Source organism: Hypomesus nipponensis, chromosome 15, assembly GCF_054491055.1.
Source record: "Hypomesus nipponensis isolate SF chromosome 15, ASM5449105v1, whole genome shotgun sequence".
Lineage (NCBI taxonomy): Eukaryota > Metazoa > Chordata > Actinopteri > Osmeriformes > Osmeridae > Hypomesus > Hypomesus nipponensis.
In genome coordinates, this window is record NC_140375.1 from 7,822,501 (window position 1) to 7,847,107 (window position 24,607).

Consider the following 24,607-nt stretch of genomic DNA (forward strand, 5'->3'; position numbering starts at 1 on the left):
ATGGAGAAAGAGATAGAGATAGAGAGAGAGAAAGGTAGAGAAAGATGGATCAAAGTTGGGTCTCTGACCAAAGCTGTTGTCTATGAAGGTAATACATTTACACTGACCTGAAAGACCAGGTTAAGGGTGCATGGTATGGGTGTGATATTGCCAACAGACAATTATGTGGTAATTATATAGTAATTGTCCCTTCAGTCTGAGGTGAAGTCTTGAGGGAGTATTCCTGAGATTTCTGTTAAGTGCAAAACTTCAAAGGAAGTTTCAGAACACAGGGACGCTAAGCAATAATGAGCAGATAACACCGATCCTGCGGGCGATTTAATCTCATGCCAACTCTGGTTAGTTTCAACAAGTACCCTTAAAGGTATTTCTCTCCCTTTCTCCCTTTCTCTCTCTCTCACTCTGTTTCTGTCTACCTTTTTCACTCCCTCTCGCTCTCTTCCCTCTGTTTTGTAAAAGCCAATTAAACAGGCTAGTTTGTGGTAATATTTCTACAAATGTAATTCTGCCAGGCAGTTGGAAGCTTCACTGAGGAAGCAAACGGACAGTTTGATTTAAAATCTCTGCTAGACAGTGAAAGAAAGGTGGGTGCGCCGAGTGAAGCGTTGCTCAGCGAGCGGGGAGCGGGACCTCGTTACTCTGATACAATGTTACTGTTAAGATTGATTATCGACGGGCTGTTAGGCTACTACAATAAAAACACCATGGCATTTGTTACTTGGCTATTACGCGGGTATGAGGTTGTGACATTATCAATAGCCTAGTCACATAGCCTAACATGCATGCATTATCGCAGAGTTCAGTAAAAGTTTTTTTTTTAAGTTTGAGTCTAAGATGATGTAGGTATAACTCATTACGATGTAGGCTATCAAAGCCACAATCTTGCAGAAGCAAATTATGTTATGGTGAGAGCAGAGAGGGCTGTTCACATGATTAATGCAAGCTATAGATTCCGCCAAAGTGCACAAAAAAGATTTATAAGACAAGTAGGCTACGTAGGAAACTGATGGGGAAAGGTCTAAAGAAAAGCAGATTTAGGGGGTTGATACGTTTGTTTTACCTGAAAAGTTGTCAAAGGCGGTCGGGACGTATTTTGTCGGATATCCGTTAGTTGTGTAGCTGACAACCAAGCTGGTTTTGCCCACCGCTCCATCGCCGAGCAGTACGCACTTCAGCACCCGCTCCTGACCCTGTCCTGGACGGGTACTCTTGGTGTTGTGCGGAGGCACTGGCGGAGCCATGGTCTTGCTGTATTCCATCGGACTGAAGGTGACAGTCAACAAGCTAAAATCCGATGTCTGCTCACTCCGCGAGGAGCATATAAAGAGACCACCATGAGAAAAGTAAATATAAAAGTTGTCAGTAAAACAAAATCAAGCAAAGCTAAAGTCTGGCCACCGCATGTAGCCTGTACTATATGTTGCCCTGTTCCCACGGCTGCTATTCCTTTTGTGTGGTACCGAAATGTAGGCTACTTTTGGACCATTTGCATCCACTCGTTACACAGAGGAGTGACGGGTTACTATATAAACTCAATCTATTTGCATATCTCCTCCCTTAACTCCCATCAGAGTTCAGAAATGAAGCGCGCGTGAATTTGAAGAGGGTACGCAACTCTATGTGGGCGGTAGCCTCAGCCTGTCATTTCATTATTCATGTTGTTTATTGGAAGTATAGTATAGGCTTGATTTTGCATAGGCCTATCGTTTGTTTATAACCTATGATTATAAACACATTCATCCGTTATCCAAGCTGTCTACTTAGAAGGTTGCCTACAGGACACACGAGGAAACTTTCATACAATCTGTATCAACATACATTATAAGCTAACAAAAAATACTGTAGGCCCTAGCCAGTGAAACATTGCTAGTGAATTATGGTTTAACAGACCCTAGTCGACAAATTATGTTTCCGGAGTTTAGGATCGCCGCAGGACAGCAGTCATGTTGAGACTTGTCCTCGTGTTGCCATTTTAAAAACGGTGTTATCTCATTTTGTCACTCTGACCTTTCAACAGCGCAGCGGGCGAGCCTTCTAGTTAGGCCTAGGTAAGGACTGTGTGTTGTATACAGTCTAGCAACGATAATGTAAGTAAAGCTGGCATGCTTTTTTAGTCTGTTCTGTCACTTTTGGTCTATTTTACAGTCGTGATTCCCTTGAACGTCTAAAGATCCCAGTGTCTCTAGTGTTGACTACAATAAATCCTGCGGAGTCACTGTCAAAACATCACCCCCAAAATGTCCCCCCCAATATATTGATATAAAAAGATAGATGCAATAAAAACGTGCTACGCTACGACAGGCAACCACGCACGCTGTCCGAAATTATCATAAAAAATGTAATTATATTCATAACTAAACGTAAAAGGTTTGCAGACTCCCCAGCAGATTTCGTCCCCCCGAATGTTGACTTAATGGTTAAGGCCTTGTTTTATACATGGTCTAGAAAGGGGGAGAGACACAGGGGTGCGCTGCTGTTAAGTTGACCCATGTTGCCTCCTTGTGGCTAAAGAAGGATCCATATTGCATCGTGGATGCAAGATTCTCTCTCGTTTAGAAGAATAACAAAAGGATATCACCAAACAAAAAATTCATGTCAAAATCTTTATTCATTTTTCTTTCATTTAAGACTTTCTTTAATGTATTATTGCATGGTTAAAAGTTGGGCTGCACTCTCGATTGGTCTGAATACAAAAGAAACCTTGAGTGTGGGATAAAACGACGGCAAATGTTTACAGTCAGACTAAAGACTAACATCTCATATCCTGGACTCATACACTGTGACATCTTCAGCCTTCAAACGCAGAAAGCTTGCCGAAATGTCAAAGAGAAATGCAGTGTGTATAGCTCTAAACACTCTGAGAGTAAGAGTTTGTTAGTAAGAGTAAGTGTTCATTGTGAAAGTGCTATTGTAATACACAGGGGCCCAGCTAGGGTTTCTGGGTCCCTTGCTAATTTGTACTCCAGGCCCCAACATCGAGATCCTACAGGAAGTATGGGGTTCTGCTGGGCCCACTGTCTGACCAGGACATTTAAAGTTGTCCTTATCTTCCATCCCGTTACAGCACCCCTGGTACTACATGTCAGGGGGGGGGGGGGGAGGTTGGACGACTAATCACGATTTACCGTGAATTTCAACCGCTCTATCTGAACTCCAGTGGGCGCTGTTTGTGAGTTCTCGGTCACTGAAACTTCCCGTTGAAAATCCCAACATACCTTGACATGCAACATAAACAGTTGAAACAACTCCAACCAATGACCAACCATACAAGAGGACTCCAGAAGGAGAGACATGTTTTGTTCTGCAATCTGAGCCCAGAAATCGTGTTAATGAAGTTTACTAGAGTCTGAACATCACTCAAGCAGCGCTCTCTTACAATGCTGCTTCTGGACAGCCACCCTGCTGTAGGTTTTCATTCCAGTTTTCATTCCACATTCCCCAATCTGACAAACACATCATTATATGACTTTGTACATCATTAATTATAATATTAAACCCCATTATCATACTTGACAGTTTGCTGGCTGATATGCAGATGCAGAATAAGTATAATTACGGTTGAAGTACACATTTTAAAAACCTACAGGAGGGTAGCACTACAGGAAGTGCATTTCTAACACAGTCCTGTATCCAACGTGGGACCACAGTCCAAACACACAGTCCTGAGGCAGAGAGGAGTGCGGGAGCCTAACAGAGATGAGCATAGACCTCAGATGCTGCTTTCCTTGGAAATGGGACATCACAAATGGGAGATCATCTTTTAACACGCGATGATACGCACATCGTTGTGAATGACATAATTGAGATGTCATGTTATCATTCTACATTGAACAGGCTGTTTTGAGTTTCTGGGGAGGTGATAGCTGAGATGAAGCAGTGTAGATAGAATGAAACGAGAGATGTTTCTGGATGCTGTGAGGTCTAACTGGTGGATGGGTCGCTGCCATGCACTACTGGTGGGCTAGGCTTAAATCTGGAGTTAGAAAGGCACCTACTGTTAGTGAGCACTATGGATGTCTTTTGGAGAGATAGGAGAGGAGGTGGAGATAAAGAGAGAGGAGAAGAGGAGATGGAGATGAAAGTAAAGACTGGATCAACAATTAAATAGAATTGAAATAGAACTGATTCTCTTTCTGTTTTGTTCACAAGCTCTTTGGTGTCAAGCTTAGATACTTCTGATATCACCTGGGACACAGGAGGCAAACTGTATCCATGCCATATAGTAGGCTACCAATGGGAACATAGGGATCAATATTATCATGAATCCACTGGTTACTTTTGCTACTCCTACATCAGACAACATCATGTACTTCCAGACCATTTGAAGTTCTTATGGAGGGTGGCGAACTCTGAAGGATGTGCTACACGAGGAACAACAGAACACATGATAGAAATCAGGAGTTCATGGTCACTTGAATGTGTGGTGACAGAAATAAGAAAAAGGCAAATGACGTTTCTGAAAAGAAAAAGAACAGATGTCATTTTAATAGGCTCTTAGGTGACACAGGTTCAGTTCAGCAAGCTGTAGGTCAACTTACCTACTGTACACATTGGCACACACACACACACACACACACACATACATCCTGATTCCAAGTTTTGGGGATTCCGTGAAAAACACTAAACCCCGGCTGGGTGACCTCTGACCTGTAACATTGGATTAACCAGCTGTGACCTAGTGACCTCTAACCCTGCAGACTCATCACCTTCACAGGTTCAAGCACCACAACTCTAGAGTCCGACACCTACACCCCCCCCCCCACCTCTCTTCTTCTCTTCATGCTGTGGCAGGTGCCTTCAGACGATGATGGATCACACGTCCCTGGTGTTGTAACCTCATCGAAACACTGTTGTGGCTCACTGAAGCCATCCCATAATGGTCGGGACACCAGGTGACTGTTGACAACGAAGACGAGGAGCTGACCTTGGTCATGTCTCTTCATGAAAACAGTAAACTCTCATCTGGGAATCACATGCTTTGACTGACCTAGTCCTCTTTTAGTACTGCCCACCCCCACCCAGACCCCCCAACCCCAACAACCACCCCTCCATCCCTCCCTCTAAACTCAGGAGCCCAGCCGGCCGGACACAGACTGCTGGGTAAGACATCTAAGTGACACCTCCTCCTCTCCTCCTTCCTTTTCTCCTCTCGTCCTACTCTCATCGCCCCCTCTCATCCTCCTCTCTTTCCTGTCGTTTCACTGGTCTTTGGGTTTGGCACCACCAGGGGTGGGGTCTGGAAGGGGGCCACCGCCCTGGGCAATTCTCTGGAGACTGATGGAGAGAAAGAGAGAGATCGAGAGATTGTTACCCCTGCTATGTATGTCACATTTGATAGTCTGTCACAGAGATTAATGAACAGATCCTCTTTTCTCCTAAAGGTCTAACATGGCTGGGATGCATGCAGAAATCAATATATGATTCACTGAAAGTGTGTGCAGTGGAAAAATACCAGCAAGCACACTGTCAGTCTTCTATTTGGCCACTAGGTGGCACCCATACTCACATGTCCTTGATGTTGTCAATGTTAGCCTGGATTCTTGCTATGACACTGTCCACTTGTTCCTGAGACAAACAATTACAGGTGAGTACAACACACCCCTATAAATGACATGCGTCTTGGTATCGAAGCACATAATATGGCAACATGTTTCTTTTTGTTTCTGTTTCTGTCATTTTGTATGACCTTCACACACGCACACACTCCTGAATAGACTGTACATGCAGCATAGATACACAGACTTTACCTGGCGTTGTTTGTAGAATAGTGGGAGAGAAAAGACAGCAATCACACCTGGAGAAGAAGAAGAAAGGAGAGAAGAGAAGGGATTAATGTGTATGAGTGTGTGTGTGTGTGTGTGTGTGTGTGCGTGTGTGTGTGCATGTGCAGGTGTGTGTGTGTGTCTTACCAATGATCAGCAGAGTAAGGCCATTACACAGATCTCCCAGGTATGTCACCAGATACACCAGGGCCAGGAACTGACATCATCAACCACATCAAACACATACAGGAAATCGAAGGCAAAGACAGAAAACCCCCAGTTAGCTTCATGGGAAACACATTTCTTAGATATCTTACAGACCAACATTAACTTAATTTTGAGCAGTGTGTGTGTGTCAGCGCTGTGTGTGTACGTGTGTCAGCACTGTGTGTGAGCGTGCTGTGTGTGTGTGCGATGATAGGCGGTAGGTTTTAGTATATCCAAGATCCCTGAAACAAGACACCTCTCACTCTCAAAGAAAACGAGACCACCCTTACCCCTCTCTCCCTTTCCCTCTCTCCTTCTCCTTCCCTTTACCTCTCTCCCTCTCTTTCCCTCTACCTCTCTCCCTCTTTCCCTCTCCCTTTCTCTCTGTCCCTCTCTCCCTCTCATTTCCTCTCCCTCTCTCCCTCTCTTTCCTCTCCCTCTCTCTCTTTCCCTTTACCTCTCTCCCTCTCTCCCTCTCTTTCCTGTACCTCTCTCTTTCCCTCTACCTCTTTCTCTCTTTCCCTCTCCCTCTCTCCCTCTCTTTCCTCTACCTCTCTCTTTCCCTCTACCTCTCTCTTTCCCTCTACTTCTCTCTTTCCCTCTACCTCTCTCCCTCTGTTTCCATCTACCTCTTTCTCTCTTTCCCTCTACCTCTCTCCCTCTCTTTCCCCTACCTCTCTCTTTCCCTCTACCTCTCTCTCTCTTTCCCTTTACCTCTCTCCCTCTCTTTTCCCCTACCTCTCTCTTTCCCTCTACCTCTCTCCCTCTCTTTCCCTCTGTCACCCCCCCCCTCCACCCAGTATGTCACATACTGGCCAGGTCAGAGTTGAACAGAGGCAAACTGGGGGGTGGGGGGTGGGGGGGGGTCAGGACCAGGGCCAGGGGGGCCCAACCTCACAACCCCCCAGGGCTACCATCCTGACTGTGCTGAGGGGCTTGTGTATCAGTGTCTGTTATACTGAAAACAAGTAGGCCACCCCAGTCTATTTAGATTCTTAACACGTTCCCTAAAGGTTTAAACTAAGCTCCTGAAGCCTTGTCATGTGAGTTGTTTGACTGTGGGAGTGGATGATATCTAGATTAATTTCACAGATTAATCACATTCCGGCTCTGTTAAATTCTAAAACTTACAGACCTCCTACTCTGTCTCTACTACCGTCTTGTGAATAATCATCTTTCCAACTTCCTGGATACAAATCCAGTATAAAGTATTATAAGTTACAGTTATCAGCATTGCAGCTTTAGGTGTAACTTTTCTGGAGAGAGGGGGGCATGGGGTTTGTCAGGATCAGTCAGAAGGTCTAAACTGTGCAGAACATCTAGTATTACCGTGGCAACGTGCTTCTGTGGTATGTCAGAAGGGACATGGGCTCTGAGGACAGAAATACACGAGGACATCGGGTCCTCACGCTCACAGCAAACCCACAGCAGCAAAAAGCCAGGATAGAACCCAGGACAGAACCAAGGGGAGAACCAAGGGGAGAACCCACAAGCCAAGGGATCATCCAGAACAGAACGTATGTCAGATAGAACCCAAGATAGAAGGCAACGAGAACCAGGGGGAAAACCCTCTCCACAATACAGAGCAGAACAGAAAGCAGGACACAGAGGAGAACCTAGAAAATAATAGGAGCCTAAAGTATGGATGCTACTAATATGATAGATACGAGCTGCACAATGCACATCTAAAGAGAGATCTCATTTGAGGACACACACAGAATAACATGGTTGTTATGGTAATGAGTTATGCTGAAGTGGATTGTGGGTATAACAACAGGGGGCGGTGTCCTGGCCTTTCTCATCAGAGAGAAAGAGAGGTGGACAGAGGAGGAGAGGAGAAGAGAAGAGAGGAAGAGGGATGTCTGCACTGCAAAGATAGAGAGAGAAAGGGAGAGAGGGGAGTTGGAGAAGCATAAAATAACAGGGAGCAATGGAGAAGAAGAGGGAGAGTGAGGGAGTGAGGGAGATACAAAAGAGAGATAGAGAGAAAGGGAGGGATAGAAAGAGCAGAAGAGAGAGATAATCAAGGGGTGGAATGCCCCCGGCATAGCCTTTCTCCTCTCTGAGCTGGCAGGCATACTGTGGCTCAGTGAACTAGGGAGGGAAAGGAGGAGAGGGATGTCTACGCTAATGAAAGAGTGGGGGCGAGGGAGAGGGCAGAGCGAGGAGTGTTTAAAGGTGATGCTGATGGTTTGTGACAAGACAAGCTCCTGTAAACACAGAGGTTGAAGAAGGTTCCAGAGACCGAAATAACAGAGGGGACAGAAAAAAATAATGAATGGGAGACAACAGAGAGAGATGCAGAGGAAGAGAGAGGAAGAGAGAGAGAAAGAGAGAAAGACAGAGAGAGAGAAAGAGACATAAGGAGACAAGGGACCCCCAGGAATGTCTCTCTCCCAGACAGAAGACACTTTCATGTCGGCCAATCAAACCCCTCGATGGAGGGGCCCAGAGGAGGGCCAATCCCCAGGTGGGTGTCTCACCTTGAGGGAGTCGAAGAAGCTGCCGACACAGATGAGCCCCTTGAGGGTGTTGACGGCAGAGACCGCCAGCACGATGGCTCTCTGCATGTACTGGTCAGCCTGCTCCCCTGACAGAGATATGTCCATGTCCAGGTAGGCTCTTGGGGGCACAGATAAGGGGGTGGGGGGTAGGAAGAGAGAGAGAGAAGAGAGAGAAGGTGAAAAGAAAGGAGAGAGGGGAGGGCAGAGAAAGAGGGGATGAGTGGAGAAAGAGAGAGGAGAGGAGGAGGCATGAAAAGAGGGAAGGGAATTATGAGGAGAGGAAGAGATAGAACAGAAAGAAAAAGCAGTAGCTGTCAATCTGTCCACTTCTGGGTGCACTTGATTTACATCACAAAGTACTTGAGAGGTGCAACTCATCTATTCCAAAGCAACATGGCCACCTGTGGGTGAGGTCAGAGCCTTACTTGAAGGGGTGCTTGCCGTCGCCAACGTTGATGAGACTCAGCAGTTTGTAGTAGAGTCGTACGGAGATGGTGAAACACATGGCGGCCAGGGACAGGGAAGACACCACGGTGATCAGGCTGAGCTGGAACAGGGACAGCAGGCCCACCACCAGACCTGTAAACACCATGCCTGTGCGCTCCGTGTCCTTCCAGTAGATCAGGTCCATCACTGGGGAGAAGAGGATGACAGGAGGAGGAGAGATGTTCAAGAAGGGGAGAGGAGAAGGCAAGGATGAAAAGGCCGAAAGGATACAGGTGTGAGAAGGACAGAGGTTGACAGAGATGGATGAGAAACAAGGACAAAAGAGCCAGTTAGGGATGTGGATTGTGACTGTGTGGAACACATGGGATGGCCGGAGCTGCTGCAGCAGAGGAGGAGAGGAGCTGGGTTATTTTTGTACGGTGCTGAAGATAGCAGAACAGAGGTGGAGCCTGTCTTTACTTTCAAGACATCAACCACCCACGCCATGTTCAGCCCCTGGCAACCTCTTCCCCTTCTGCCTCTGGCCCTGTCTGCCTCTGCTTTGGTCTCAGCTTCCCCGTATTCAAGTTCTCTATCCCTGCCTCTATCTCTGCCTGTGTCTACTGTTCTGCCTCTGCCTCTCCTTCTGATTTTCCCTGTACGTAACTCTCCGTCTCCGCCACTCTGTATCAGGTACAGAAAAGGCTAGCAGGATCCCCAGCAAGAGAAAGGACAGGGCTGGAGCTGCGTTTAGCCCATGGAGGAAAGCAGAGAAGAGAAAAGGAACTGGCAGCACCTGCTGACAGTCTTCAAGCTGGCCCAGCCCCCTATCCACACCCTATCACCCGGCAACAGGAGCCGTGGCTACCAGCCCCCCCCCTCCCCCCCCCCCCCCCCCGAAACTTGCCTCAATAGAAACAGCAGAATAGGACCAGAACCTTCTATTCTGGCTTGGACCTCAACGTTCCTTGTCTTGCTCCTTCTCTACACAACATTTATTAAAAGTAGTCTAGGCTTTACTCTACATGGTATCCTACCTTAGCACAAACTCACAGCTGTAGTCTGTATATCAAAACACAATTCAGGAATAGCAAGGCATGAAAGGCATTTATCAACAAAGGCTACAGTAATACAAGGCCTCACACTACACTTAGCACTGGTATCGCTATGCTAGCCTGGAGATCAGTCTACCATATCTGTCTGTCAGTGTGCCAGGCCCAGCCTGAGAACAGGCCAAACTGACACACTTACAAACAGGTGGTCTATATTTGAACATGACCACACACTAAGAATACCCACAATGCTCCTGGAGAACACCTGTCCCTTGTCAGGACAGGTGCAGCTACTGTAACAGACAGCAACAGGCTGTAACATACTGACTGGCTGGCTGGTTTGGTGTTGTTGTCACTCATACTGGCAAGCTGTGTGTGTGTGTGTTTGTTTTAGACAAATTGTAAATTCCTGGCTGTTTAAAGCTACTGACATATACATGAGGTGCACTTGATTTAAGTACTGCATGTTTAAGTACTGCATGTTGCCCCAACAAACCCCAGGGAAGTACTTCAAAAGTGCCAAAGGAAAGATGAATCACAGCACCCTGGAAACTTTACTGTCTGGGAAAGACCAGGCAGACTATTCAAGATTAAAATAATGGTAAAGCTACAGTTGTGGCTGTTGTATTCACAGCTCAAAGTATATGGCTGGATATTCTGTTGAGGATAATGAATCCTAATGAAAAGACAACACTCTGAGAATAGTACAGACACTGTGAAATAGGCGAGACCAGTCAAGTCTAAAATAGACCCTTTAAATGCACTCCAACTCCTAAATGGCAAAGACACACACACAAATATATACATACATACATACATACAATGGACTGCATGAATGAATGAATGACATACAAATAAACTAACCATTGGCATGAACCATCGGCACTAAAGACATTTAACATCCCAAGCTCACAGAACTCACAGAACACACACACAAACAAACCCTTCCTGTTAGCAGTCTTCTCAGTGACCACACACACACCTCTATTTGTTCGATCGTTGCAGTGATCTCAAACTTCCCAGTGAATCAACCGGTCAAACAGGATCTTTGAAATTTCCTCTCGGCACGGTTCACGCACGCTGTCCCCTCCTGGTCAGCCACTCTATGGGGGCGGTCAGCCTCTAACCCCTCCTCAAGACCTCAGCTGAATGTCCACACACACAGTTCCTAAATGTAGCTACGCCTCTTCATAGTCTAGCGATCTCAGTAACTATACCCAGCCTGTGTGTGTGCCTGTATGTCTACCTGCCTGCCTGCCTTTTTGTCTGTCTCTCTCCCTGACCGCCTGTCCGTCTTTCTGCCTGTCTGTCTGACTGCCCGTCTGCCTGCCTGCCTGCCTGCGTGCCTCTGTAACTCAACCGTATCTTACTGTAATCAATGAGCAGACACCTCTACACTTCACCCCCTGGCTGCTACGTGTCGTGTCTCTCTGTAATCTCATACGGACATTCCTCTCCTCACGTCAAAGCCCCTCTCTCAAACGATCCCCTTTTATCTTTAACCCCGATGCCTCACCTTTGCTGGCCATTTTGGTTGTTCCACCGTCGACTCGCCTCTCTCTTCCCCTCTATCTCTCTTGCTCCCTCAGCTCTGTCCTCCAAGCTGTTTTTGGACTCACCCTGCCTCCCCAACACCCCCCTGCCTCCCCCAGACCCGCTCCGTCAGCAATCCTCGTTGGGACTCTGCTGGCCAAAAATACCCTGGTAGAGCCCGGCCCCCTCAAGACTCTTATTAATTTACTGACATAGACACAGACAGACACAGACAGATAGACACAGACAGACAGACATAATATTAATGAGTTAAATATGAATGTCATTGAACATTCTACTGCATTAACTGGATGGTTCGTTTTACAGGGGATACATAGAACCAGGACGACATGTCAACAGAGTGGTCACCAATGAATCATGTTCCAGGGAGGGGCTGGGGGGGGGTAGAGGGGGAGAGATAGATGTGTGTGTGGAGAGGGGGAGTAGAAAAGAGAGAGAGAGAGAGAGAGAGAGAGAGAGAGAGAGAGAGAGAGAGAGGGAAAGAGAGTGGAGAGAGAAAGAAAAAGACCCGAGAGACTGGGGGGGAGAGAGAAAGAGATAAAGGAAAAGAGAGAATACTAAGAGAGCAGAGAAAGTGGTGAGAGATAGCAGAGAGAGATATCAGAGAGAGAGTTAGCAGAGAGAGAGTTAGCAGAGAGAGATAGCAGAGAGAGATAGCAGAGAGAGATAGCAGAGCGAGACAGCAGAGAGAGAGAGATATCAGAGAGAGAGATAGCAGAGAGAGATAGCAGAGAGAGACAGCAGAGAGAGAGATAGCAGAGAGAGATAGCAGAGAGAGAGATAGTAAAGAGAGAGAATGTAGACCCTCACCCTCTATAATAAAACTACAGAGTTTAGTTGGATTGCATTGAACAGGGTTGATGAAATCTATCTCTTTCTCGACCCTTCGTCTGTCTTCCTTTCCCACATCCTTCCTCACTCTCTCTTTCTGCATCAGACAGACAGACAGGAATTACTTCCTTGTAATTATCATCCATGGTCTCTGAAATCCTAAGAGGGAAGGTTGTCATGGAGATGAAACGGAACACTCAGGCTGGTCTTCCAAAGGAATATTCTATTCCGGGACGCAGGGGAACCTGATCCAGCCTTTATTCTCTGACGAATCAATCGATTGAAGGATTGATTAGAGCGCTTTGCACCATTAGAAACATGCAGAGGACATGAGGAACTTAGGGGGACATAGGACTGGAGGTCACACTGTAGACAGGGGCCAGAACAGGGGAACACAACTTCTTTCACTGGTCTGCGTTAAAACACAGGCTCCGAAGAGCCCTTGTCTCAGAACAGATTAGCATATTAGAGGACAATCACGTCACAATGTAAAAATGATCAATTTGTGAACCTGGCACTTCCATACCTGCTACATGGGCGCATACCGTGGGGCCCTCTGATAGGCTAAGAGCCGAGAACCACTGTTCGCTGACCAGCAGTTCCTGAGTGTTTTGACCAATAGGGGCAGAGGATGTGGATGAAACAATGCTGCTGGCCCCGCCTCCTGGACAGATGGGTGTTAGTAGCATGACAGTGGCATCCACGGTGACGAGGGTCTCCAGTAACTCAGGGGGCTGTGTTGCTGGTGGGGGATGGGACAGGAGGAAGTGACATCATTGTGACAAGATCATAGAGTAAAGTACAGTTCTAATTTGAGTTGAATCTGTGTCCAATAAACTGAACGATAGTTTCATTGTACCTCTCGGACAATGAAATTAGGCTTATTTATCAGAATTTATCTGATCTGATTAAGCAACGGGTTGTCAGTTTTACAGTGCTAATACACACACACACACAGATGCCCAGACAGTATTAACTCATATTTATGTGTCTGGATCCTATCGAGGACATGGAGTCATGAACTAAATATTTTCCACTTCTCTAGAGACCTCATACTGTACATCCAACCTTCTCTCTTTGCTCTCATCATCCCGTCTCCCTCCTCTCCCCTCCTCCTCCTCTCCCACTGGATGTCCAACCTTCTCCTCTTCACCCTTCCCCTGCCTAGCCCCTTTCTTTCTCCTTCCCTTTCCCCCTCGCCCCTCCATCCTCTCCTCCTCCCCTCTTCCCTCTCACCATGGTGATGCTGGGGAGACTCCCTCCTCCCCCCCTCTCGTCCCAGTGTGACGTTTCTCTCCAGAGCCTCCAGATCTCCATCCAGGAGAGACGACTGCCTCGGCCCTTCTTCTGACTCCGCCAGTCTCTCCCTCCTCTCTCTCTCCTCCTGCTCCTCCTCCCTCCTCCTCCTCGCCCCCTCCTCTGCCTCCTCGCGGGTAAGGAAGGCGTGGGGGTCCCACTCCACATCGGGGGAGTCCAGTGGCAGGAGGGTCTCCAAGGTATCCGTGCGCACGAGGGGGGTGCGGCCTAGCCTAGCCCCGCCCCTGCGGCGTCCCGAGCCTTCGCGGTGGTGTCGCGTGGCGCCCACGGCCTCGGCCTCAGCGATAGCGATGTAGGAGAAGGTGAGCTCAAAGGAGTGCTGGTGAGGCGTCCCCCAGATCGATGGGGAAGACGCCAGATCACCGTCGTCATCATAATCTTCATCCTCCCCTCCTCTGTTGCGTTCCTCTTCCTCAGACCAGTCGTGGGCCGTCTGCAGCTCATACAGCTCAGACTCCTCATTCCCGCCTGCGGAACACACGCACGACCTTTCACCTTTCACCTGGACGCACGTTCCACAACTCCAGCAAACAACAGCACCTTTCAAACACAATCTGGAAATGTGTCACTAATCATTTGCAAAACATTCCTAATTCATGAAAAGAGAATGTGCTACTCATGTTAAAAACATTTCCTGTTGTGTCGTGTTTGACATCAGCGCCCTGCTCATTTGCATACTCCTGTGATGTCACAGAGCTGAAGATAAAGGGAAAGAGGTAACCAGCCTCTGAACGAAAGAGCAACAGACAAAGACAGGGCTCCCTTTGTCAGGCTGTGTACGTCACCGCAATAAACACAAAGTTGGCTTGAGAATAGGGGAACACACACACACACCTGTGGACCGACTCCACGTGGATCTGGCAGTGGAAGTTTAAGTGGTTCTGTGTCTGAGCAAGTCTATTTCCGATTACATGAATCTTTTATTTACAACAGTATGCTGAATGAGATGGGGTGAATTTGATGTGCAGTGTGGTGCGCTCCTACCGTCTGTGCAGGGAGGGGTGGAGTCGGGGGTGGAGTTGACCGAACCTATTTCCTCTGTGTGACAAAAAGAGAGTAAGACATAGGAAAGGAGCATGTTGCAAGAAGAACATTGTCACATTGACAGTTTTCTATTGTTGAACTTGAAACTGCAGACAGTGTCCTGTGTATCTCTGTCCTTTCTAGAAGTTTACAGCCAATGTCTATTTGCAAATGAGCCCAAAGAGATAACATTATCATTATGTCCAAAGCCACCCTCTCAGTATGAAATACATCTAAGTTTGGTGAGGAAACATTACTAATTGAAAGAAGGATAGAATACATCATGCATGCAAGTACAAGGGAATCTACAAAGACAAATGTTGCTCTCCCATTTTCCCATGGGACATTATGTTTAATAAAATGATGTCCAATCTTATGTTTGAGGGTACAGACACAATGCTGTCTTAATGCTAACAGCTAGCTACTAACTGGTGTATGCTGCCTGTAGGCCGACAGCTAGCAAGCTAATTAATAGCTTAGATATTTGATCTCCAAGCTAACAGCTAGCTAACTAATGTAAAGCTAATGCTGTCTTAATGCTAACAACTAGCTAGCATGCAGCCCTGGACTACAGTACAGAACTGTGTGGTGCTGGCAGAGGGGATGGGGGGATGGAGGCATTAACAACATTAGCTGGCTTGAAATCAGACTATAAATCAACCACTTTAAATTAGAGGAGCAAACCCGCATCAACACACACAAACACACATACACACAATAAACAAACTATAGGTCTACAGCCTGTATGGATCAAGGGTTCTAGGTAGACTATGTTGTCAGTGGGGTGAATGATGAAAGCACATAGTCACAACCAATACAAACCTTTAACATCCTCTTTATCCTTCTCTCTATCTATCCCTTTCTTTCTATTTTGTCTCTATCTTTGATATACATACACACACACACACACACACACACACACACACACACACACAAACACTGGTGTTACCTCCATGCTTAAGAAAACACACACACAAACAAACACACACACACATCTGCAGTATGACTCCACAGCAGTACAGACAATAACAAGGTGGGTCTCTCTATAACCACGGGTTTATCACCGGAAGAGACAGAAAAGAGATGGAGGGAGGGAAGGTGAGAAATAGATGGAGGGAGAGAAGGACAGATGGAGAGAAATGCAGCACATGTATAGACAAATGTGCAGAGGGAAAGCAGACAGACTCACTGCAGTTGGAGAATCCTAGAACCTGGCCCATGCTCCATCCAGGCACCTCTGGGCCTGTCCAGTCTGGAAGACCCCTTCTCCTACCGACACAGTCCTCCTCTGGATCTCTCTCCTGCTCTCGCACTCTCTCCCTCTCTCTCTCTCTCTCTCTGGCTCCCTTGTGTGCTCTCCCTCCCTCCCTCGTTCTTCACGCAGATGCTGTTTCTCTCTTCCTCTGCCTTTTTGCTCCCTCCCCTTTCCTCTCCCTGGTTCAAAGGCCCCTCCCTCTCTCCCTCTCCAGTTCTCCATCCCTCCTCGGCTCTTTCTCGCTCTCTGATCACAGTGGCTGCAGGAGAGCCTCATAGCGCCGAGCCAGAAGCGTATGTGTGGGTACATGTACACGTGTGTGTGTGCGTGTGTAAATATGGGTGTTTATGGGTGTGTGCTGTATGTATTAGTCCATGTGTATGTGCAAGTGTGTTTGTGTGTGTGTGTGTGCATGCATACTAATGCAGCCCTTCATGAGTGATGTTGCTATTTTGTGCATCCATCTGTGAGGAGCCTGCCTCTGTCTGTCATATGCACTTTCCTGTCAGTCTCTGCCAAGGACTCTCCATCCCCTCCGCTCCCCTCCTCTCCTCTCCTCTCCTCTCCTCTCCTCTCCTCTCCTCTCCGCTCCCCTCCCCTCCTCTCCTCTCCTCTCCTCTCCGCTCCCCTCCCCTCCGCTCCCCTCCCCTCCCCTCCTCTCCTCTCCTCTCCTCTCCTCTCCTCACCATTCCAGTCTGAACAAAGACTGCTGTACAGCAGCACTGCTAGTGGAGCTCATTAAAAATACATGTTCTCTCTCTCTTTCCTTCCCTTCCCTCTCTCCTCATTCCTCTTTGTCTCTCTCCCTTTCCTCTCTCTCACACACAAGCATCTTGGTGAGTGGGTGGGAATAGCTGTTGCACTTACAAATTGTCTGGCTGGAGTACTACTCTGACAAGCCCTGCCTCTGTACATCCTCAGCCAATCCATGCAGTGGGTCTATGCAACCCTGCTCAGTGTGATGCAATATCATTGGTTACTTTGGTACATCCATAACCCCATCACACACACACACACATACACACATAGGCGTATCCCATTTCTGTAGTCCTACAAAGATTTTGATAGTCCCATTTCTATACCCAGACCTAGACCTCACCCTAGCCCTCGCTCTAGTCTGAGTCCAAGCTCCAGTTCTAGCCCCAAACCCAACTCTAATCCTAGTCCCAGTAGGAGTATTTCGTAACTTGTGTTCTGTGGTCTTGTTTGACCCTTCACTAATATGGTCAAATATCCTATTAGAGGTGGCTGCGCTTGTAGAGAGGGAGTTGTGTTTATCCTGTCACTCACACGCAGACAGGATTACAACATGATTGACGAGGTAATGACGGAGGACAGTAATACATGCACACAGAGTCAGCAGGATGAAAACATGGGCTAAACCTAAAGATACAGACAGTATACACACACACACATGTAGACACACACACACGTAGACACACAAGCACGCCTACACTCATATACATATACACACACATACAACTGACATTACTGTAATCCCATCTACACAGTAATCATGTATATACACAATTTGCAGTGTGGGTTTGCATGTACAGACAGTTCCAAACAACTGATCTGTTCACGCATTTCGAAACCCAGACTGATGTGTGAGAGTTGCTGATCTCCTATATAGCCATGTCCTGTTCAGAAAGGCTGACAAGTTTATAATCCACACAGGTGTGGGCACAGCTAATCCCAGCCCATCTCGAAGGTTACAGATTAACCGGTACCATAATAAAGGAACTGTCAGAGTAAGAAATGACTGGATAGGTGGATAGAGGGCGAGAGGAGAGAGATGGGAGAAAGAGAAAGTGGGAGGGAGGGAAAGAGAGAGCGAGGTGGTAGGGCTGGAGTGATCAAGCAGGGGATCAGTCAACAGAAATAGACGGGCTAATTGAAATGTAAGGTAAGGACAGGGACAGGAGAGGGGGAGGGAAAGAAGAGGAGACAGAAACAGATAGAGGAAGAGATAGAAAGGAAAAGAGAAAGATAGACAAGAGATGAGGAGGACAGACAGCACAAACTAACCAACACAAAAAGGAATTTCAAGGAATCCATGAACTGGAAAAGGCTTTACACAAGGCTCAACATGGCCACCTCTATTTTGACCAGTGTGAAGTGACCCTGACCAAGGACCTTTTACCTACAACAGACTTGTATCCATTTTAACCGACTTCCAGCTGCACAGTGTCCCATCTCTCAGTCTGTCCTGGACCTGCTGAAGACTAGGCAAGGCCGGAGAAGGAGGTACAGGTGAGTTTACTCTTTCTAGTTGTAATTGGTATTGTCTCTTTGTTGGTATTAGAGCTTTGCTTCATATCGTAGAAAGTATTTTCCTCTCCTTGTTAAATGTAATCAATCTTCATTCTGGTCTGAAAGGAGTAGTTTGCTTTGTCTGAGAGTTACTGTCTCAAGCAAAAAACGTTCAAACATACTTGTTGTCAGTAAGTATGTAAATATACAAAATGTATAAGTACATTTCCAATTGCGTAGAATGTGTTGATTTCAGACGGCCTTTGCCTGCTTGGGATCTTGTCGATAAAGTTTCATTTTTAACAGGTTCTCTAGGAGGCGAAGGACCCCCCGGCCGAGCAGGAAGCTCCAGCGTCGTCTCTGCATCGCCATGAGGACAGCCAGGCGTGCCAGCGCGGTGGAGGTACCCTCCTTCCTCCGCCAGCTGGCCAAGGAAACTGAAAAGATGGTCACCTTCTTCTTCAAAGGAGGGCAGCGTGACAACCAGGGCGGCGAGGATGGCGAGTTCGAGGACGACGATTGTTACCCCAGCCCTTACCTGGACCGGCCCATCCTGGAGAAGCACATCTCGGAGGGGGGGTCACAGTGGGGGGTGAACTACGCCCTGGCCAGCATGCAGGGCTGGAGGGTGCAGATGGAGGATGCCCACACCTGCATGCCTCATCTGGAGGGGGAACTGGCAGAGTGGGGGTACTTTGCCGTGTTTGACGGACACGCCGGCAGCACCGTAGCACAGTACTGCGCCAGGAACCTGCTGGAACACATCCTCCAAACAGGTAACCGTTCAGATGGACTTGGTAAATGATAAGTTGATTTGATTGGTTGTTTGGTTCATTGTTTTTTTTTTTTTTTGGGGGGGGGGGGGGGGATTTCTGGCTTTATTATTTTTATAGTGAAAGTGTAGTCTATAAGGAGAGGCAGTAGAGATGATATGGACCAAACCTACTTGCACTTATGTGGTGAACCAGCAGGAAGCCCAGACTTGAACATGTCTGAGGGAGCTGTATGTCTCACAGGAGAACACTTGTCCTGGGACGGCATGCCCTGCAGTAACTTATTAAGGACAGATTAAATCTGTAAAGCAGATAGCAGCTTAAGCTGCTTCAACCAACACGTTCAGCTTCAAAGTGAAGGGTCTGGCACTTTAATAATGAAACTTGCGACACAACTCGCTGGCAGATACACTGAGATTTTTCAAATGTTTAAAATTTGACCAAATTCTAAGTAAGAAGCCGTCATAAGATGATTTAGATGAAAGACAAACGTTTTGAGGACGTGTCCATACAATAAGGAGCCAAGCCTCTTAATTTGCCACTGAAGGATTTGACCTCAAAGTGAGGAAAACAAGTTTGTGTGTTTGTCTGGACAGACAACTATAGCACTACAATCCACAACTGTGTCAGAGCCTGTCAAATCCCTTATACCCTTGAATATGCTGAACCAGATTTCAGAAAGGTCCAACTCCATCTTGATGAGACTGCCTCACTTTGTTTGACTGCCACAGTCTTTAAGTGTGTGTGCTCATCAACAGCCCTTGGCTGTACACATACAGTTGTCATTTTAGCTGTCATGTTTCCTCCTATCCTCCAGGGGGAGTAAAGCTTGAGAACGACCCAGACGAGGTGAAGGAGGGGATCAGGGAGGGCTTTCTGGCGATAGACAGGCACATGCAGAAGCTCTCTCGCCAGGACAACTGGGAACGCAGTGGCTCCACTGCGGCGGCTATCCTGCTGTCCCCGCACCACGTCTACTTTATCAACTGTGGCGACTCACGCACGCTCCTCTGCCGTGACGGACAGGTGGGCTGGCTAACATCATCACGCCATCACGCCATCACGCCATCACGCCATCACGCCATCACGCCATCACATCATCACACCATCACATCATCACACCATCACATCATCACACCATAATACCATCACATCATTACACTATCACACCATAATACCATGACACCATCACGCCATCACGCCATCACGCCATCACACCATCACATCATCACACCATCACATCATCACACCATCACATCATCACACCATCACACCATCACATCATCACACCATCACACCATCACACCATCACAACATCACACCATCACACCATCACATCATCACACCATCACACCATAATACCATGACACCATCACACCATAACGCCATCACGCCATCACACCATCACATCATCACATCATCACACCACCATCTTTGCTAGGGATTGAACAAAGTATCTATCTGTCTATCACTCACATTACAAAAGATACCTTCACTCTCAAAGGGAATGAGGGTACTCATACACTTTAAGGATCCTTGTGGTTCCAGGTTGAACTTATTTCATTGCAAAAGGCTTATTTTTTTCCCTTTGCCACACCCCCCAGTAAAAATAACCAAAGTTCTCCTGGCTCCATTTTTTGTGTAATTTACAATTCATCTACAATTTCACACCACGTGAACAACGCAGTACACCCAACCATGGTGCAGAGAGAGAGAGAGAGAGAGAGAGAGAGAGAGAGAGAGAGAGAGAGAGAGAGAGAGAGAGAGAGAGAGAGAGAGAGAGAGAGAGAGAGAGAGAGAGAGAGAGAGAGAGAGAGAGAGAGAGAGAGAGAGAGAGAGAGAGAGAGAGAGAGAGAGAGAGAGAGAGAGAGAGAGAGAGAGAGAGAGAGAGAGAGAGAGAGAGAGAGAGAGAGATGTGTGCCTGCTTCTTCCTCTCAGGTGATCTTCTACACAGAGGACCACAAGCCCTTCAACCCCAGGGAGAAGGAGCGGATCCAGAATGCCGGTGGGTCAGTCACCCTGCAACGGGTCAACGGTTCCCTTGCCGTCTCCCGTGCGCTGGGGGACTTTGACTTCAAGGAGGTAAGAACCACCGGGTCTCTCTGGGCCACGGCCACGTTTGTAGGCGTCACTGCATCGCTAAACAAGGAAACAGGAAGTGGGAGGTATTAGCGACACGTGACACCCGGACTTGTTTCACGCCCAGGTGGAGTGGCGTCCGCAGACGGAGCAGCTGGTGTCTCCGGAGCCCGAGATGTACGAGCTGGAGCGCTCGCCGAAGGACGAGTTCCTGATCCTGGCGTGCGACGGCGTGTGGGACGTCATCGGGAATGAAGAGCTATGTGCCTTCGTCAGGAGCAGGATGCAGGTCTGTGACGACCTGAGGGAGATCTGCTCACAGGTCATCGACCTCTGCCTCTACAAGGTGAGGGTCCGTCCTGCTCCAAACAGACTGGTAATGCTGAATGAGCGGGGGAATGGCTTCCAGTTATACTATGAATGAATTGATGATAGTTCTTTGAATGGGTTTCTGCACTACAAACTGTACCCACATAACACAGACCTCCTATTGACACACACACACTCAGAAGTTCTCCACCTCCACACCAGTCCTGACCTTCTGGTCCATGCTGGTATGTGCCTGATGACGGGGGGGGTGTTGTTATGTAGTTGGTGTTATGCAACCAGATCTATTTCCTCCTGGTCGTCTTAACAAGGGAGCTCCAATACAGGCACACCCTGTACCTGGATCCTCCCTCTAAATAGCTGGATTAGGACCCGAAGGGCGGGAGGAGGAGGGGCAGGAGGTGGGGAGAATGCAGACCGTGGAGGGGAAAGCCAACAAAGGCCTTGGATTAGTGTGTGCCTGCATGCATGTGTATGTGTGTGTGTGCTTACACTTTCTGAGTGTATTGTCTTGACCAGGAAGGACTTGAAATCATCAATGGAAACCAAGCAGGCTTAACCCCCTGGAAGGTAGAGATTTACCAGGTCTTTTAGGTCCTATAAGACATGACAGGTGGTCAACCTGGCACACACTAGCCCTGCTTACACAGCCTGTTCAAGGCGTGTACTGTACCATGTTCTTCCTTTATGTCGCCTCACACTTAATGTTTTGATGCAGTAAAACTACATCATACAATATCCTCTGACAATCAACACTACAAGTATTACAATCCTACCAAACTAAAGAAGCCTTTCTCACTGGAAACAAACTTCAATATCATTCCATCCAGCTGTACCTAAACCTGACAAACAGCGGTGCCTTTGTGACGCTCTCATCATGAGATGAGAAACAGACCTCATATTACTGTAATCACCCAGAGCTCCGACAGCCAATAGTGATGGAGCCTCGGCTCTTTGTCTCCCCCTACAGGGCAGCTTGGACAACATGAGCATCATCATCGTGTGCTTCCCTGGAGCCCCCCAAGTCTCCCAGGAAGCCCTGAAGAAGGAAGCCGAGCTGGAGCAGCTCATAGAACTCAAAGTAGAAGGTAAGAACATGTTGGGCATGCACCAGCTGCAGTGTTCAGTAGGAACATGCTGGGCATGCATCAGATGCTGTGTTCAGTAGGAACATGCTGGGCATGCACCAGCTGCAGTGTTCAGTAGGAACATGCTGGGCATGCACCAGCTGCAGTGTTCAGTAGGAACATGCTGGGCATGCACCAGATGCTGTGTTCAGTAGGACCATGCTGGGCATGCACCAGCTGCAGTGTTCAGTAGGAACATGCTGGGCATGCACCTGCTGCAGTGTTCAGTAGGAACATGCTGGGCATGCACCAGATGCTGTGTTCGCGCCACAGGCACAGCTAGACACAGAGGTGAAGGTTTGTTCGGTTTTCAAGCTGATCCCGACCATGCTTAAGATGACCTCTCTCTCTATCTCACTCCTCTATCCTCCTCTCTCTTTCTCCCCCTTTTCACTCTTCCTTTATCGCTACATTTTTGTCCCACTCCTCTCTCATTCTTTCTCTGTCTCTCCTTTTTTTCTCTGCTCTCTCTCTCTCTCCTCTTTTCTTCTCCCTGCAGAGATTATTCAGATACTGAAGGGTAGGGATGAAGATCCTGACTTTCTGTATGTGATGAAGTTCCTGGCCTCTGAAAATATCCCTGGTCTACCACCAGGAGGCGGCATCACGAGCAAGTAAGACAGGAGGGAGGGAGAGGGGTGGGAGGTGAAGGGAGAATATCGAGAGGAAAGAAGGGATGATGGACTGTAGGAGATCGGATGGAGGTGGAAGGACAGAAGATCTGTGTTGTTGTTTAACCCTAATCTTACAAGGTATTTTCTATGTTGTCTTTCCTGCAGGAGAGATTGCATTATCTCAGCCTACCAGAGACTTACCATGTCCCTCGGACCCCAGGAACCAATGGTAGGAGACACGGGAATTATATTTTAACCAATCGCTGCCTCCTCTGTGAAAGCAGTATTAATGCCAACGTGCATATAACCTGCAGAGTCGCTTCAATGAAAAAAATACTGTATTTTGTAGTTTTATGTAAACCAAGTTTCACCACAGTTACGTCATTCTACAACCTTCTGTGTAAAAACTCAGAAGTAGATGTTCTAACAGTAGCGTCATTACCTTGTGAAATTCTAGGATATTGAAGGATCTGAGGACTCCAACTAACTGTTACCAGATAAACGGAACCTTCAAGCCATGCCCATGCATCCCCACGGTAAAGAGCGCCCGCAAGAATCGTCCAGCAAACTTAACATGGACATGTGGTGGGCGGGAGTTTGACAAGAAAATGACCTCAGTTAGCCAATCATCTTCATATTCAAATCAACTCTCTGCGCCAATACATTCTACAGCTGCCTGCATGCTTTAAATAGTACAGTACTTTTCCTACAATTGCTATCACACATACAGACAGATAAAAAGTGTTTTCTGAAGAGCTTGTCTGCTCTCCTGGTGCCTGTGTAGAGTATTTAGTCTCTTTTTCTGTAGTTAGTAAGCCTGGCATTGTCAGTCCAATTCACAAATTATTTGGTCACTGACCAAATGTTCCTGGATGCAATTGGATTCAATTGGATAGATAAGACCAATCAGACGAATGAAACGTCACCTTGGTTGTTTACGATAATGCCTCCACGGCACTCATCGTACTAATTATGGAAGTCAGATGGCTGAGCGGTGAGGGAGTTGGGCTAGCAATTAGAAGGTTGCCGGATCAATTTCCCGCCGTGCAAAATGATGTTGTGTCCTTGGGCAAGACACTTCACCCTACTTGCCCCGGGGGGAATGTCCCTGTACTTACTGTAAGTCGCTCTGGATAAGAGCGTCTGCTAAATGTAAATTAAACCCGACCCATATCAGATAAAGGATTGTGATTGGCCCAACCAGATTCTGGCCAGAAGGAAATCTATTTGAATGAGAGGGTGTCCAGACCCATCTGTCAGAGCAAATAAAACGGGAGCTCACCGGTTCATCTGGTTCCCAGATGAGTAGTTCCTATCTGGACATGGACATTTATGGTTTACAGTTGTTTTTTTTAAGAGAACAGAAAAAAAGCAATATTTCACTTTCTTTGGAAATATTTTATTACTACAAAATAAATGAATACAAGTATAAAAAGCTCTGCACGTGCACCAGTACCACGTTTATTAGTACCAAGAGGCACGTGCATTTGCACCAGGGTCACA

The 24,607-nt window shown here is 47.3% G+C and overlaps 3 protein-coding genes across 3 annotated transcripts in view; 1 reads left to right on the forward strand and 2 right to left on the reverse strand.

The window, feature by feature from the left end:
- rhoub (ras homolog family member Ub) overlaps positions 1 to 1,511 on the reverse strand; it is an 8,322-nt gene extending 6,811 nt beyond the window's left edge. The window contains exon 1 of the mRNA XM_084673795.1: positions 1,061 to 1,511. Coding sequence (XP_084529921.1) covers positions 1,061 to 1,259 — 199 coding nt within the window. The 5' untranslated portion in view covers positions 1,260 to 1,511. The remainder of the gene's footprint in view (positions 1 to 1,060) is intronic.
- A 2,942-nt stretch (positions 1,512 to 4,453) lies between these two features.
- rtn2a (reticulon 2a) lies at positions 4,454 to 15,896 on the reverse strand. The gene is made up of 10 exons (XM_084674301.1): positions 15,866 to 15,896; positions 14,638 to 14,691; positions 13,573 to 14,121; positions 12,863 to 13,078; positions 8,899 to 9,106; positions 8,453 to 8,591; positions 5,910 to 5,979; positions 5,748 to 5,794; positions 5,507 to 5,565; positions 4,454 to 5,274 (listed from the first exon to the last, which is right to left on the reverse strand). The coding sequence occupies exons 1-10, from the start codon at positions 15,894 to 15,896 to the stop codon at positions 5,199 to 5,201; spliced, it is 1,449 nt and encodes a 482-aa protein (XP_084530427.1). The 3' UTR covers positions 4,454 to 5,198.
- A 2,658-nt stretch (positions 15,897 to 18,554) lies between these two features.
- On the forward strand, positions 18,555 to 23,591 carry ppm1na (protein phosphatase, Mg2+/Mn2+ dependent, 1Na (putative)). Its single transcript, XM_084674300.1, has 8 exons — positions 18,555 to 18,960; positions 19,775 to 19,983; positions 20,896 to 21,039; positions 21,164 to 21,382; positions 22,334 to 22,451; positions 22,990 to 23,104; positions 23,270 to 23,333; positions 23,562 to 23,591. Exons 1-8 carry the CDS (start codon positions 18,555 to 18,557, stop codon positions 23,589 to 23,591), a joined length of 1,305 nt encoding a protein of 434 aa, XP_084530426.1.
- Positions 23,592 to 24,607: the final 1,016 nt, after the last annotated feature.

Coding starts and splice junctions, on each gene's coding strand:
- rtn2a (XM_084674301.1), bottom strand. CDS start 15,896: ATGGGCCAGGTTCTAGGATTCTCCAACTGCA. Junction 5,795..5,909: donor CCTTACTCTGCTGATCATTG/GTAAGACACACA, acceptor CTTCTTCTCCAG/GTGTGATTGCTGTCTTTTCT. Junction 5,275..5,506: donor ATTGACAACATCAAGGACAT/GTGAGTATGGGT, acceptor TCTCTCCATCAG/TCTCCAGAGAATTGCCCAGG.
- ppm1na (XM_084674300.1), top strand. CDS start 18,555: ATGAGGACAGCCAGGCGTGCCAGCGCGGTGGAGGTACCCTCCTTCCTC. Junction 18,961..19,774: donor GGAACACATCCTCCAAACAG/GTAACCGTTCAG, acceptor CCTATCCTCCAG/GGGGAGTAAAGCTTGAGAAC. Junction 22,452..22,989: donor CATAGAACTCAAAGTAGAAG/GTAAGAACATGT, acceptor TTCTCCCTGCAG/AGATTATTCAGATACTGAAG.